At 35.4% G+C, this 16595-nt stretch overlaps 1 protein-coding gene across 3 annotated transcripts in view; it reads right to left on the minus strand.

Moving 5' to 3' along the window:
* HSD17B4 (hydroxysteroid 17-beta dehydrogenase 4) overlaps positions 1 to 16595 on the minus strand; it is a 63204-nt gene that overhangs the window by 20511 nt on the left and 26098 nt on the right. For all 3 annotated transcript variants that reach the window (XM_027709425.1, XM_027709427.1, XM_027709426.1), the window contains exons 15-18: positions 15179 to 15250; positions 13786 to 13889; positions 11432 to 11497; positions 1839 to 1908 (exon numbers count right to left, since the gene is read on the minus strand). In XM_027709425.1, the coding sequence (XP_027565226.1) occupies positions 1839 to 1908; positions 11432 to 11497; positions 13786 to 13889; positions 15179 to 15250 (312 nt within the window). The remainder of the gene's footprint in view (positions 1 to 1838; positions 1909 to 11431; positions 11498 to 13785; positions 13890 to 15178; positions 15251 to 16595) is intronic.

The raw sequence follows: 16595 nt of genomic DNA on the forward strand, positions 1-16595 counted from the left end.
CTTTCATTCAGAATGCAATAGTGACATTTAGCTCTTTAAAAACTTAGTTCAATTCACAGTGCAAGAACCAGAAACCACCACTCTTTTTGGAACTCAGAAATAGACAAAATATACGATCCTATTTTCCCTAATGTTTTCTTTGTAAAACTAATGCCCACTCAAAGAAAAAGGTGATTTCGTAAGGTGATCAAGTTACTTTGTATATAGACTAAAACACAACCAAAGTAAATGTTGCTTTCACTTTCCAAGACCTGGAAATACAAGACACAGGAATAAAGGCACAAGAACATAAACAGGTGTTTCCAAGTCGTATATGTCCTCTGAAATATTACTCACAGGAAGGCTTAACAATAACCCTGGAACAACCTGAATGCACTATGCTGAATGCTTCCTTCCAGTGCATCCTATGAGAGCCAGTTAAAAAGAACAGTCACAGAGACTGTTACAAGGCAAGAAGGTGTGTGAATACGCCCAAAGAAAAAAGCTTTTGCAGAACTAGAAAAAAATATTTGTGCAATATCCCTACAGTAATTTTTTCTTTGATTATACTTACATTTAGTATAAGTATTAGAGTAGGGTACTGCCACAGTTCCAAAATCCAGTGAAGCAGTTTTATGTACGTCATCTACATAGGTAATTTCATTTTCACTGTGTCTAAGTGCCAGTGTTCTTTGTATGAGCAGGTAGAAGATTTCTACTCCTCTTCTTTTGAAGGTTTTTAAAGGACTATCATAATTATTCCAAATACTGGGGTTTCAGTTCCAAACATTTATTTTTCACCTCCAGCATCTTCACAAGGAAATATTTATCCAAAATCACCAGATGAACAAACAGGGAAAATCTCTTTATGGACTCTAGTGACTAGCATTACTTATTAACACTAATTTACACAGAATTATACAAAACTGAGTTAATCAAATTTTGAAAGATCATTTGTGAAAGTATGTTAAGCATGATCTGAACAAGAAAGTATAGCTCTGCTCTGTTTGTCTTGATAAGAACACTATGCAATGATACTTGTATATTAAAAAGAAATTCACCAGAAAACTGCTGACCAATTATTACAGATCAGTATTTTCATGTAATGTTTATGACAATGGCATACATCATATTCAGGATATTCAGGAAAATTTCATAAGTAAATCAAATTGATGTCTGACTGAAGTAAGTAAACTATACTACTAGCAAGGTCTGAAGAGGCCTCCAAAATAACTTTAAACCAGGATATTAAGCAAACAGATCCTTTTTCAGTAATTACATCTCTTCAAGATTCAGTAAATGCAGCCTCTGGTCTGATGCTTTCACATGTAGAAGTATGTAAATAAACAAGCTAATGTGCTAGCAAGAGGTGCAGTTAAGCAATTTCATGGGAAAGAAGTGTTAACTCCCTCTCTCCTGCCCTCTTAGATTTATTGGGATTGAGAATACTACACAAAAGAACAAAAAACTCCACCAACTCAGAATTATTTAGATGGAAAGAACTATATATCAATTAATTTATGCAATTCCTTCTGAAGCTTTGATAGTCACTTATTTCTCTTTATGAAACAGAGATTGTGAAAACAGGATAGTGGCAACAAACAAGCTCTAAAGGAAAATAGGTTAGGAGCTATGTTACCATTGTAGGTAAAGTCCAAGCACAACTCTCCAACACTTCCTAGTGAAGTGTCGTGCAGAACTTTGAAGACAGTTAATGGTGATTTTAAGAACAGCTATAGAACAAGCACTATTTTCTCCAGGTTGTCAAAGATGTACAGACAGAGTGAAAAAAAAAGACTAAAAATACATTTACACCATCTTTCATCCAAACATTAATACAATGGCATCCCTCAGCTCACCTCCAAGAGCAGCAAAACTTGGGTCAAGATGTAAAGGATTCCAATCCCCACTCAGTCGATATAAGGCAGCCTGCAGAAACAGAGAAGGAAAAATGGGAGACAGAAACAAGCATGAGTCACCCAAAAATTCATGACAAGTTAATAAACCTATCACAATCTATGTTACTAGTCCTTAGTTAACATACCCTACAACAAAGCAGGCAAACCAGAAATTAGTTATTACTGTGCAGACAAACTGTCAAAGCTCCAGGAAAATGTGATAAGAGCCATGTGTGGTCTTTGTACATAAGAAAATAATAAAAGTGCTTAAAGGGAGGAAGAAATTACCTACTCTGCTGACAAAAAGATCCAGCTTCACTAAAATTTGGCAACAGTGGAGTAATGCATTTTCTACAATTTTCTTCACAGGTTCTTCAGCTTGAAGTCTAATTTTAAAGAGTCTTTTCCTTGACAATTTTATCCACAATGTAAAAAAAATTACATACGAAAACTTATTTTTTAAAAAACATGCACACACTACCATCTTTTTCCAGCAATTGATTCATCTTATAGAGATCAGAAATATCCTTATTCTTGCCTTTCAAAAGTACCACGACTGACTAATTGTGATACATTTCTCTCGTAGCAGATTCATGGGTAGCTGATCCCAACACTGAAAACAAATAAAACCCCAAAGTAACATTACAAGCTTTCTAGAAGACTTCATGCTTCATGATAAATATTCTCTTTCATTAGCAAAATACAGATTTAGCGTGTTTTATATATCGTGAAGGTGAATAAACCTGAAAAATGATGAAGGATATGGCTACTGTACTTGAGGTTGCCGTCCCTGTGTAGCCTTAGCATTTCCATTATCAAATCTTCTATTTGCTGTATGTGTACAGTAGCCAGCATTCCATATTATGAGAGATATGACAAGACACTCTGTGCATCTTTCTGGACTAAAACCATTTTTCCCTGGTCACAGATTCCAATGAAATCCAGTGACTAAATGCTTTCCAAAAGTACAGAGAAAATCAATACATCACATTAACTAATGAAGATTTCAAGAATTTAGCAGCATAATAAGATGACATGAACAAATTGAACACAGATATAATGGAAAAAAGCTTTTAAACTGAAACAGATTTTATTTTACTCAAGCACAGTATTGACTTCTAGAACCCCTTATGTTTTGAACTGGTATGTGTTTGTCCAAATGAGAGTAAACTGAACTAAACTCTGTTGGAAGGAAAGAACCTAGTAGATTTCTCAAAAGGAAGGATTAAAAAAAAAGATTCCCCAAAGGAAGTATTTTCTAATATATATGCATAACACAGTTTCTCCTATCAAATCTGAAGCAGACAGTTTAACTGAAGAGGTTCTGAACTCATATTATCATTTTAATCCATAATCCATTTGTTTTATTTTTTAACCTGTTAATACTCAAGTCTATTTCTTCAAGTATCTACAGCTTAAACACTAAACTCTACCTCTCTCCTATTTGTTGTGGTAACCTTCCTCAATACAGCAAGTGTTTTGAGCCTCAGTTTAAGTGGAATGTAGAAGAGCTTGTTGCTGCTTTCTGTGAGAGTTGGAGACATGCACTAAAAATAGCAAGAGGAAAATCCTAAATTGCACCATGCCTTAATCATGCACATCTTAGAAAGGCAAATTCTAGGCTAATACTTCTCAATGGCTGTTTACATAGTTGTTTACTCTTTTGAAACATTTTTCATTTTGAAAACAAAGATGTATCAGTACAATGACATCACAAATCTGAAATTTCTAATTGTAATTCTATCTTTGCCGAAAACATGTATTTACTGTAATTTTTTTTTGCAATTATCTTCTAATTGATCCTAAGTAATGTAAGTCTAAAGTTCAAGTAGGTCTGAGTTTGATGTTCTGCAAAGGATAAAAGAGAGAGCAAATAATTTGATGAATATATCAAAGTTGTAACACCATGAAAGAGAGAGACAAATCGTTACTTTCTGTTCAAAAAGGTAGATTTAAAACTGACAATTCAGAGAGAATTCCTCAACAGAATTCTAGGAAGTAGGGTATCTCCCTTCATTATCAAAGTTTTCTTTCAAAAGCATCTAAAATCTAAAGCAAATTGCCATTGAGAACTAGAAAAGAATTGCCACATACTAAATAATTAAATGGCTTTTTAACTAAATTTAAATTCTATGGTTTCACTTTCATTCTTCAATTAATTTGAATTTTTATGAAAGCTGTCAGGAGGCTATTTTCACAAAGGAGATGTTGTAATAAATTTTAATTCTAACTAAATAACATTTAGTTGCACTACTAGAAAATTCAATTTATGTGGCATAAAAAAAGACAAATTTCTGTTTTAAGACCAAATCTCAACTTAAATCTAGCTATGCAGATGTTGCTTACTACAGCTGTAATAAGAACTAGCAATTTGTTTAGGGTTTTTATTTACTCGGGAGACAATACTTGTACCAAAGGCTTTTCAAAATTACTGTAGTAAAAAATACTTGTGCTTTGCTAACAAAATAAATGTAGGAAATTATTAGGTTCAAAGAATTAAATGATACCAATGTATTTTACTAAAAGTCTGACATATGAATGTGGGAAATGATACTTGTCTTTTTGTATTTTCAATAACTACAGTGGCACTGGTCACAGTTAAAAAACACAAAGGCTGAACTGAATACAACAGTTACACAGTAGGTTATTTCAGATTCAGTGCAGCCAAATCAGGTCTGCCAACAAACTTCATTTACCACAATCTTTGGTGTTACTTCATTATATAAATTACATTCCACAGCAACAGAAAAGAAGCAACAACAAAAAGCTCCAAAACAAACAAACAAACAAACAAACAAACAAAAGCCCAAAACAAGCAACCTTGCAGGATGACAAGAATCAATTGATGTGGAGCATTAGATTGAAGTCAGTCATAATATGGTTAGATTGTTCTCCAATTAATAACACAAACTGTCAAGTCTCATTTCCTAACAATTTAGGAATTTTGCCAGACCACAAAAGAAAAGGCGATATCCAACCTCTCTGTGCCAATTTTTCAGTCTTCCTGCAGACTGCAATAAAGGTCAGTGCGAAGCCAATGAAAAAGGAAGCTAACTATCTGTATATTTTCTCTTCTAACTGGCAGAAAAAAAGCTCTGCCCAAGAGCTTATCTTACAAAGTATACATGTATATATATGTATACATGTACTTATGTATATGGACATGTCTCTAGGCATACTTTATCTAACAGCCTATTTAAGAGCAGCAGTCAAGCAAGCTCAGGAAGAAAAAACACCACAATCTCACCTACACATGTCAATAAGCTCTCATTTACATTAAGAACAGTGGATATTTCCAGTCAAACTGGCAGTGTTGATGCTTCAAGGGCTCAAATTTAGCACAGTACTTCAGTAATTCACTGTACATAAAACTTCCCCACCCCACACTATTTACATATTTACTGTTTGTCCATACCAAATATTTTTCAAATTTAGTATCAACTTATTTATTCTGACACAGGCTTCACAGACATTAGTCATTTTTCAGTAGCATGGCAAATGTACAAGAAGCCTTTCCCTTAACAATGCCTCTCTTAATTAAAAAAAAACAAATCACTTCAGCTTGGGGAACTTCAAATGGAATAACAATTTTTATAGCCTTTACTAAGATACACATAGATAAGAGGAGGGGAACAAACTTAGTAAGGAAGACCACCTTGTTTAAACAAATTGACTGTCAGACTAGTACCTTTTCTTATTTTATTATCTTAACACACAACATTCTAGCATAATCCAAGCCCTCAACTATTTTTCCAAATTGATTCGAAAATTATCTTCTGATCTTCCCAACTGGAATAAGGACAGAGGACAGGAGATTATATAAATATTACATTACCATCATAACATGTAACAAACTTTTAAAGCAATTACTATTACAAATGCTCACTCACTATACAACGGTTCTGAGACTACCATCTCTGCACACTGAAATCTCTAGACAAAGGCTTCACATCCCTTTGTTTGGCTTGTATCCTCCTTTTTTGCTTTGTAATTTTTTTTCTGTCAATTTTTTTCTCAATATTTGTGAACCTTCTGCAACACATCATTTTCTCTATCATGAAACAAATTATTTATGCTACAAGTAGAAAAAAAAATCACTGAAATCTCTCAGGAGGTTCTCTTGTGCTATTGTCTGAAGTTCATTTAAATGTACATGTTTTCAAGCAATGCTGTACTACAGTCTTTACAGAAAAGGATATAAATTAGAATTTGTCCTGCATATTTTGATGGCAGCTATGTCATAGCTTTCCTGTTGCACAGTGGTTTCCAGTTCCTCCTGTTTGTTGCCCATGCTGTGTGCACTGGTGTAGATGCACTCCACTTGGGCTACTGATCCCACCACCTTTTTTGGAGGGGAGAACCCTACATTACGTTCTAATTCCTACATTATGTTCTCAGGTGCTTCCATGGTTTCTAATACATCAGTAACCTTTGTGTCTCTGCTGACATATGGATTCCATCTCCACTGAGGTAGCAGACTGAAGGACCTCACTAGCACACCTTTCCTCAGACATTGGCATGCTGCCCCATATGTATCTCCAGTGAGACTAATTTTATCATTTCCCCTTTCAAATCTCGTTCAAAACTCTTTCCTTGCGCACTGCTAACTCCTGTGCAAAGATCCTTTACCTCTTTGAGATGCATCCCGACTGTTGACAGCAGGCCAGCTGTTGTGTAAACTGATCCAAAAAAGCCAAAATTCTGCCAGTGACAGCAGAGCCACCTATTGATCTGTTTGGTCCTCCTGTTTCTTCCCCCATTGTTCCCTACATTTTCTAAAAACACACACAAATATTTACATATGCTTAGAATGAAAACACATATGAAAACTGCGTAGAATAAAAGATGACTTTCCACAGGTAAGGATTCGCATCCCAATTACACAGAAGCTTTTAAAGGTCTTATCACACCATCCTCAAAGTAAAGCAAAGCCTCGTAATACTGTACATGTTGGCGACAGGCAGAAAACATTTCACAGCAGATTGTAGTTTAATAATTCATCATGCTGTGAAATGCTTCCCATTGCTTTCCAAGACATCTTTTTAATAAGTTTTTACAGTAAAGTCCACTCTTTTACAAAAACTAGATTTTTGCATAATTGTCTTCACAATTCTTTCCTGTTACCTTAAGAACTGTAGTTTTAACTGAACTTGACACAGTGAGAAACTAAACTCAGGTAGCTACCGGACAGCAGTATGAGCAGGAGGACTGCAGGACTGTCAATGACTCAGGAAGAGAAGGTCACTCCTGCAGTCTTAGTCACAGGATCCTGATAACAAGATGGCAGAAAAGAGTGTAATTGTCAGCAGCACAAACCAATTCCAGCTGTCCAATGTAACATCTGAAGGCCTAAATTTTCAGAGTACCTCACATTTTTGACGTACAGTGGGCAAGTTCAGAACACAGCTCCTACAGATTTCAATTACAGCCTGTGATGCTCAGACACCCTCCTGCTAGTCTGACTTCCAAATTCCATCTTCCAAATTCCATCATCTAATCCTCTTCTACCAGCCCCTGATTAAGGAGCACCCATGTCTGAGTACTTTGAGCTATCTGGATAACAGCTGCCCACAGACCATAAAAACAAAGCAAAGAAAATCCATTGTCAAACAACTGCTGTTCCAATCAGTCACTAACCATTAGATCATTGCAACAAGTAACATAGGAAAACCGACTTTCTACACTGTCTCAGCTCATGCCTAGTGCCCCCTCTTTGCATGTGGAAGGAGTTCTTGAAGAAGAGCAAACAAACACACCATTAAAGCCTGCATGACTGAAAACTGTATCATAAAGCATTGCACATAAAGCAGATGAAGACTACAAAACCAAAACCTTTATTCAGAATTTTTATCTTTTTGGAGACTCTGCAACATTTAAAACTTTATCACAGTTTTCCAAATAAAAATAACTTACAAATGACAGCATACCAGAAAGCTATTAGTCCAAGAGACCAGTATCAGGCTCAGTTTTATCAGCTTTAAAGAGGAATTCAAAAATTCTTGAAAGCAAGGTTGGCCAATTTTCCTGACCCTGGATACCACGGAGTAGAAGAATCATGTGCTTGAGATACTCAAGTGTAATGGAAAAGAAGCTCTGACAGAAATTCACGTGTGATAGCTCACATGACACTGCATTGCAGAGACTTCAAGGGGGCAAAGCTGCACAACTAGTCTCAAAGCATGACAGGTTGAGACACCATGTTTTTCAAAATCTGTCTAAATGGTCTTATTTACCTTTTAGTCATGCCTATTTCTCCCTATTGATATAAGTAACAAATACAAAGAGTCTGAATTCAATGGGGGAGAATGCTTTAGTGAAATATGACACTGTTGCAAGCAAAGAGAATTTTTCTACTAAAAAATATTTTGTAAAATTATTGTATGATTTACTTACATGACCTTACCAAAAACTTGGAAGTCCTGCAAACTCCAAATACTACAGCTTTAGTTTTTCCCTATAGCAAACAAGACAAGCAGCCTTCAGAAGAAAGCAGGAGGAAACAGAATAGTAAAACTTAAATGACTTCTTGAAAAATTCTATTCTATGGACTATTGTTATGATGTTTATTCATTGCTACAACACTGTGTATTCCGAATATTATTTCTGGTATTTGAAGACAGAGAACAGTTTGCTTTCTGGAAGGAAACCTGCAGAGTACAAGAATGCTGTGAATTTTTCCATGAGCAAACAAGAAAAAAAAACCCTCAAACAAACCACAGAAAGTCCCCAATGAATGCAAGACTCTTTATTTGTTTCCTTCCTCAAAAGCGGAAACATTATTTAAGATATCATCCACTTTAAATAACTACTGAAGCTTATTTTGAGTATCATCATAAAATGAATTCCCAAGAAATCAACACATTTAGGAAGAGAGTGAAAGCTCTACATAGACAAAACTCTCCAGAGATATAGGCAACTCCCTGCCTGTGATTTTTCATTGCATTAGGAACCATTCAGCAAAATCCACTTGATTGATTAATTTAAGCTCCTGGTTCAAAAACCAGCAGGACAAAAGCTCTGTAACTACATTAAACATTCCCTACAGGGTTGAAATTGAATGATTCATTCCTTGCTAAATGGCTAATAGTCAAACACCCTCTAGACTTCTTGACCTTCTGTCAAAAGAACTATTTTATTCAAAAGACTTATGGCAGTGTATCTAGTAAAGCATTGTTCAGGTTATAGAGAGAGAACAAGCTAGAAAACTATCACTGCACATGCACAGCTCTACTGGGCAATATGGAAAAATTGTTCTAGTTCTTTGTGGAAAAGTTCCTGAACACTGAGGAAATATCTTCTATTCTTCTTCAGCGGGATGCAAATTTGAAGCCTTAAAGCATTTTTGAAGGTCAGATACTCGTAAATTTTTCTTAACCAATTTTCACCTTTAAGCAGTTTACATGATGGTACTGCAAGTCATTCATAAGCACTGGCTGGTGTTTAAAGGACTTCTCAGAAATGGGTACAGATTTGAAAGGGACAAACGTATTATACCACCTGCTATTAGTTTTTGATACCACTAACCAAAAGAATTACTTTGTTTCGTCAATGGTCATTGACATAACTATTTTTCAAGGAATCGTAGGTGGCTGTACCGTCTCTTCTGCTGAACACACGGTAAAGGGCAAAACCAGTTATTAGCCCTCTATTCCCAGTATCTTCTTCCCTAGGCAGTGCTTCATCTGGTCTAAAACATTCCTCCTCTTGGAAAAAAAAACAGTGCAGTTAAGTGAGAACTGACTAAAACGCTCAAGGTAACCACAGTCATTATCTTCAACGAAAGACAGGTGTGCCATTACTGTAAGTATTTCTAAAAGAGACAGGAATGTCTATTTATCAGAAGCTTTACTACAAGATCATGCCACGTAAAGTTAAGGGGGAAAATAGTCATTATGAAGAGCACTTTATTCATAGAATTGTGGTAACACAAAAACTGGATATTAGTACAGTTTAAATTAAATCAAATGCCATCTGCAAACTGACTCTTCCAGTCTGTCTTATACTCTGTACCAATTCAATAGCTGAATGGCAACAGTCATTTCTGCCAACACATTTTTAATTTAAACACTAAGAAAAAGAAATTCAGAACCTTTGATGCAATTTGTGTGCCAGCTTCCGTTTTTTAAAGATTTTAGGCAGTCATGTGTCATTCCACAGACGCATAAATGTAAAATCTTGATAACGTTTACCCAAGCTGTCCTTCACACAAAAGTCTGTATTCCTGCCCACAAAGTTCCCGAGTTCTGCAGATTCCCCCTCCTGTACACAGTCATCATCATTGAAGCATAGATGCTACTGAATAATTTGGCAGATCAGCCTTCTGACAACTATCAAAGTCCATTGGCTGTGGCTCCTGTAAGTTCTAACTGGAGAAGAATTCTCTTTATATATCTACATGTCAGAGTAGATCTTAAAACAAGTGCAGTGGCTAATCTCAACTACTTTCTTTATTTCCAAAAATCAGTTTTGCTTTAGCCAAGTTTTCCAACTGCTGCATTATAGGCTCACTACCCTTTTCTTTTATCTCATGAACTTAACATTTTATGCACAATAACAATTCCAGACATAAGAGCTTAAGGCTCAGAAACTAAGATTACTGTAAGAAAAAGGGGATCATAAATATCCTGTGAAAATTGATGGGCCTGAAATCAATTACAATATAATCATGCACAGGAGAATCTGAACTAGGGCTCCAACATTCAAAGTAAATACTTTTAAAACTACCAGGCCATTAGAGATGAAGTATTTTATCTAATAAAATGGGTAGGGTTAACTTGAACTTCAAGTACAGGAATCAGCTGGATGGACTTAATTACTCTGTATATAATCAGAGAGAGGCTAAGTAGACACCACAGTCACCACAGTTAAGCTAATGCTGAACATTTTAATTCTATCTCTGAAAGCTATAGCATCCTGCCATGACTAAGTTGCTTTTGAAAATACTACTCAGTGTCTTAATAGTGGTAGCTCCAGACTTTCCTTTCCTATTTGTTTGACATCTGTCTATGTTTCCCTTGAGTGGAGGTTACATTTCTTTACTCAGGTTTCTCCCCTGGAAAGTAGATGTCTGTGAACCAGTGGGAATGCGGACAGATGAAACACACCTGGACAGGTACCTGTCAGTATTTCAGGTTTCCCTGACTCCTCCTAATACAGAAATTTAATTTTTTCAGAACTGTGAACTACGAGCACTTCTTTTTTTTGTCGCAATGTGTTTGCACCATGGGCTGTAAATTTAAGGAAGTCTCAGCCTTTTTTTTGAAGTACAACAGAATACAAATTTTAATTTCCTCCTATGTAAAATTTGTAATAAAACACTACAAATTTTATCAGTCTTAAGAAAATAATGTTTATACAGTACATTAAGCACACCGTCATAAGTTAGGAGAAACTTCAGCTTTATAAATATATACACATGCACCCATATACACATAAACATATATATACAAACACCTGAGGTACATCAGAAAACCCAAACTATAAGTAACATCATTTAAGACTCCTTTCTCCAAACCAAACAAACATTTTCACACCTAAAGCATACAAAGCTTTACCTGATCAGATGTTGTGACATCAGAAATTACAGCATCAGGAAGTCTCTTCGGTGGATTTGCTGTTAACTAAAGCAAAAGTAATAGTATTATTAACATTTCACAGCGAAAATCTTTTATTCATACCCAGTGCCAGAATATGTCAAGTATGTATAAAAAGAAACAACAGTACCAGTCTGTTAAGGTTCCTCCTACCCTTTCTACTTTTATGGACAAATAAAAAAAAGATGTTAGTCCAGAAAAAGTCTCCTATCAAGGTTAGCTTTACATAGGTAGTGATCCTGAGGCATCAGATCTTGCCTTACATGTTACAGCTGATGAGTTTGGTAAAATTTCTTCAAAACTACCCAAAAAAGCTCAAGGAAGAATTATTCACTCAGAAAAAATAGTTGTCTCATTGAACATTAATGCTTTGGAACACAGATTAATAGATATTAAAATGAAGCCTTTAAAATAATACTTTAACAAAATTATATACCACCTCACTCGTGGACTATGTTACATCATTTTTCCCCTTTAAGAAATCAAAAGAAACCAAGTTCTATGTAGTTTCATATTTAATAAAAGTAAAAGCTCTTTCCTGTTTATTAACAGCAAAGACACTCCTTGGGTAGAAGAACACCTTGGGTGGAAGTGGATAACAGCACTCCTCCTTTGTCCCTTTAGAGAACCACAATGGACTTACACATTAATCAGCCTGATAACAAGAACATTACTTAAACATGCTTCCAAAACAAGAAAGGCTTGCCAATCTATTTCCAGCTGGATTAAAGAAACTCAATCCGAGTCATTAAAACTAGCCACCGTACGAATAATCTGCCAGTATGCCCTCTGCCAGTAGGCCAAGAAAACCTCAACTCAAGAGGAGAGTCCTGATTTATATAACATGTTGCTCATCAAAGATTTCACTTGGAAATTTGTTCCTCTTAACTCGCAATACACTTTGCAAATACAATGAAAGTGTAAATTGACAAAGAGACATATAATACAAGTCTGATCAGCCTGGGATTCCTTTTTGGCACAGAGGGACATGGAACTCTTTTTAATTGGGAAGGTTTGCAAGGAAAAAGCATGAAAATTTACCATTTGAAATTAGCCTCTGGCATGCAGATGCTTCTGTTGAAAGTGCTATAGCACTGCATTGTCTTAATGAGACTACATTTTGGTTTTTTTTCTATCACAGGAGGGACTACTGCCTGAAACAGGTATTCTTCATAATTTAAAATGTAAGATCACTTCATTTTCATAATTCACTAAATAGAGTGAAGAAGTTGCAGTTGCCTAAATGTTTAACTAAAAAGTGCCAAGGCACTACACTGGACTGACTGATGTCATCACTATAGGTTGGTCACCTTTCCTTCGAACCACTGGGATTTTTTTACACGCACTATTATAAAATCTGACTGCAGAAGAATTAAGGATTCCTTCAAAGACCTCTCCACACTGTCTGCACTAATATTCTGTGAATTTTTTATACTACACAGAGGCTTTTCCCACTTCTCTTTCAAGCAACAGGCATTTCAGGATGTGATTTGCAGAGTTACATATGGTAAAACTTCTATATAATTGATACATATTTAAGTAAAAAAAACCTATAAGTTTACATGCAAAAATCACAAAGAACATTGCCCACAGTATTTCAGATGTATAAACCTAGGTATTTCGTTATAAATTTTAAAAAATACTGGGCTTAACAGACACTCTATTAAATTGTTTATTACTGTACTGCCTCAGGGCTCTAGTTCACAATGAGAACACGCAGTCACAGCTGACACTACCCTCAAACACAGTATTGAAGGAGACAAAGGTTATATGTCAGGTACCTGAATAGTTGCTTGATGCATCTGGACATACACACTACATGTTCATGTGATATTGTTTGATATGTGCTCTCTCCTTCCCAAAACACAGAAGTTCAACTCCAAACTATAATGCTACTTCTCTCTTCCTCTTTATACTTCTTGTACACAACACATAGATTTAGAAAGGGCTACACCTAGAGATCTTTTCTAGAAACTGCAAGTTCAAACTTAACACTGCTTTCCATTAGGATATTCCACGTCTGTAATCACAAATATTTGAATGTAGGAATATCTAATCCATTGCATATTTATTACTTCATGTTTCTCCCTAATTGTCAAAACAAATCCACTGCTTTCCCAAGCCCTGAAGAGTACCTTTTCACTCAGGCTCTCCAGTGAACAGAAGTACTTAAATTCCATTTGAGTTCATACTTCCACACCGCCTAAATGCTAGTTTATCCTTCCTGGTTGGTATAGCAAGTATTTTTCTTGCAGTGCTGACAGAAGTTCTTACATGTTTTGGTTTTTTTTAAATATGAATATGTGAGAATTTACCTTGGCCTTTTCTGATGTTCGTTTTCCACCAAATCCCCCAGCTCCAACAAAAAACAAAGAGAACTGATTATAGCACACTAGGTCCTTTCCACAATAGGTATTCACTGAAAGACAAAGGAAGAGGAAGGTCATATATTGTCTTCAGTCTCTTTTTTCATACAGCTTGCATGTGTTCTTACAAGAGACAAGTTCAGATTCAAACATGACGAAGCTCATTTTAACAGCTGAAGGGGGAATGGTCACACCTTCACGTTGCACTGTTGCAAGTCACTTCCTGACCAGGGAAGACTAATGATCTGTCAAATAGCATAATGAATTTTATCTATATGAAAGCATTAAATTAAAAACAGAACTATCGAAATGGTGATAACATTCAAGGTGCTAAAATTATTTGACAACAGAGTGCTGAAATTAGATTTATTTCAGCATCTCACACTACATTAGCAATTTATTTAATTATGATAGACTTGTAAAATATGATATATTAGAAGCTATTAAGAATACCCAGTGTATAAAAGAGATTATAAACTCATACAAAAGTGGTACTAGTACCTTGTATAAAAAGACTTCCAGAGGTTAAGGTCACCTGTTCCCCCTTCCAAACAAAGTAGACTCCTTACAGTCTAAATTGAGATTCAGCTTCCTATTTCCAGTTCGTATCTATTCCACTCCCCTACACTTCAGACTGAAATTTACAGTATAGTTTGTTAATAATGTTCATTTCCAGTTCCAGAAGAAATTTCAAAAACACTGAGACTTTGCTCACAAAAATAACTTTTGCATGTTGCAGAAACAGACAGGCTTTGTATTAGCCCAGTATGAAAGCAATACATAGCTAGGAGGAAAAATGGTCAGTAAAAACTTGTTTACAATTTTATCTGTCCACTGAAGAACTTAAAGGTTAGAGATTCACTGCCTATTAACCCTCTCTTTCTGCCTAATTTCGCAAAGGACCTTGGTATAATCACACCTAAAGACAGCAAAATCATGAAAACTACAAGTTATCAACTTCTGGAGACATTCCTTTAACTACCGCACAAAACACATGCAAACATGCAGACACACACACCTTGCTGGTAGAATGTAAAATAGCTGCCTTCTGGCAGGACTAAGTATTATTATTATTATTATTATTATTATTATTATTATTATTATTGTTAAAGAAATTTGATCATTTTTTACAGTGCACTATTTATTCCACTCACACAGGAAGAGAATGTTCTTATTTCAGGATGTTAAGTGCCCAAGAACAATTACACAGCCACATCTCACTGAGATTTAATAAGCTAACTGTCTTTTCTGTGGAAGGACTGCCAGTTATTAGTAGAGCTAGTTAAAAATGGAGCCTAATAAATTTTACTGCATCCCCTTCAAAAATCATAAACCTTTTTACCATCTATTAGCAAGATTGCTCCTGATCCTTTGTCGAGAATATCAGCAACAGTTGAAACTGAAGTTAATTCCCCTGTAAGAAAAGAACACCACACACACACATTGTAAGTTCTTGCTTCAGGAACAAAGCTTCACAGATCCCTCTTTACACTTCCTTACTAGCTATCTTACTTACTGACTTACTTACCCATACTTATTACCATCACGATCATCACAATTATAATACCAGTGTCTGGGTATCTTTGCAAATCTTTGTTTGCAGATGGGAAGGGGTTTTGTGGTTTTTTGTTTGTTTGTTTTCTTTTGTTTTGTTTTTGTTTTGGTTTTTGGGGTTTTTTTGTTTGTTTTGTTTGTGTGTGTTTTGTTTGTTTGTTGTTTTTTGGTTTTTTTAATAAGTTTGGGGAGTTTTTTGAACAGAAGTTTTTGCTATAGTTCAAGCATTTGGAGCTAAATACAAATCACATTTCAGACTTAAACTCCAAAAATAGCTCCATTCACTTAAGGATTGTCCCCAACTTTCAAGAGGGCTAAGGCAACCACAGTTCTGTAGAAGACAAGCTCAGCTCAGAGCCTGGCCCTGGGGGTTCATGAAGTTTGTCACTGAAGAGGTTATTGCTCTAGACACACATATAACCACATCTGTTTATAAATCAGCCTATGGAATGAAAAATAAAAAGTTTTATGAAGTCCTGGTAATCTATTACTAATTATCAGACTTCTTTGAAGTTAATATAACTTTCACAGATCTCTTTTTTTGTTTTAACAAGAAATTCTGCCATTAATTTGTGACTTTTATTTTGTGACATTTCATTCTTCTACACGCTTGAAAACCTAATTTTTAAAAAACTACTAGCAAAGAAACCCAGACACACGCATACCTATCTTGAATGAGCCTAAAGAGCATTTCCCAGGTGCTGTAATCTGGGAAAACACAGCCATCTGCTTGCTACTGCAGTAACTAATACCTTAAATATTTTGAGGGGAAGAAAAGTAATTGTTTTTTAGCCTCCTTGCAGAGATGTCAATTTGTTCTTTACATATGTACTTTAAATCTTATCCTCTTACAAGAACACAGATGCAATCAGTGTCGAAGAATTTTTAGGTAAACAACCCAGAAGTTTTATGCTACAACCTTAATGAAAGAATGAAAAGTATCAAATTATATGAATAATATAGGCATGTAGTATATTTGCTTATTATATGAAAGATTAAGCAGACTTTACTAACTATACTATAGAAAAGCAACACATGATCCCAAGGACACAGTTTCAGAATTCCTTCAATTATACAACAGCTTGCCTCCCTTCTCCCAAACTCCTTGTAAAAACAATATGCAATAATGCAGTCTGAAACAGAGCTTCCCTCTTACCATTTACAATATGGCTACAGGAACTGTTGTCATAGAGAAAAACAAATCA

The sequence above is a fragment of the Neopelma chrysocephalum genome, unplaced genomic scaffold (assembly GCF_003984885.1).
Source record: "Neopelma chrysocephalum unplaced genomic scaffold, ASM398488v2 Primary Assembly neopelma1_96778, whole genome shotgun sequence".
In the NCBI taxonomy this organism is placed as follows: domain Eukaryota; kingdom Metazoa; phylum Chordata; class Aves; order Passeriformes; family Pipridae; genus Neopelma; species Neopelma chrysocephalum.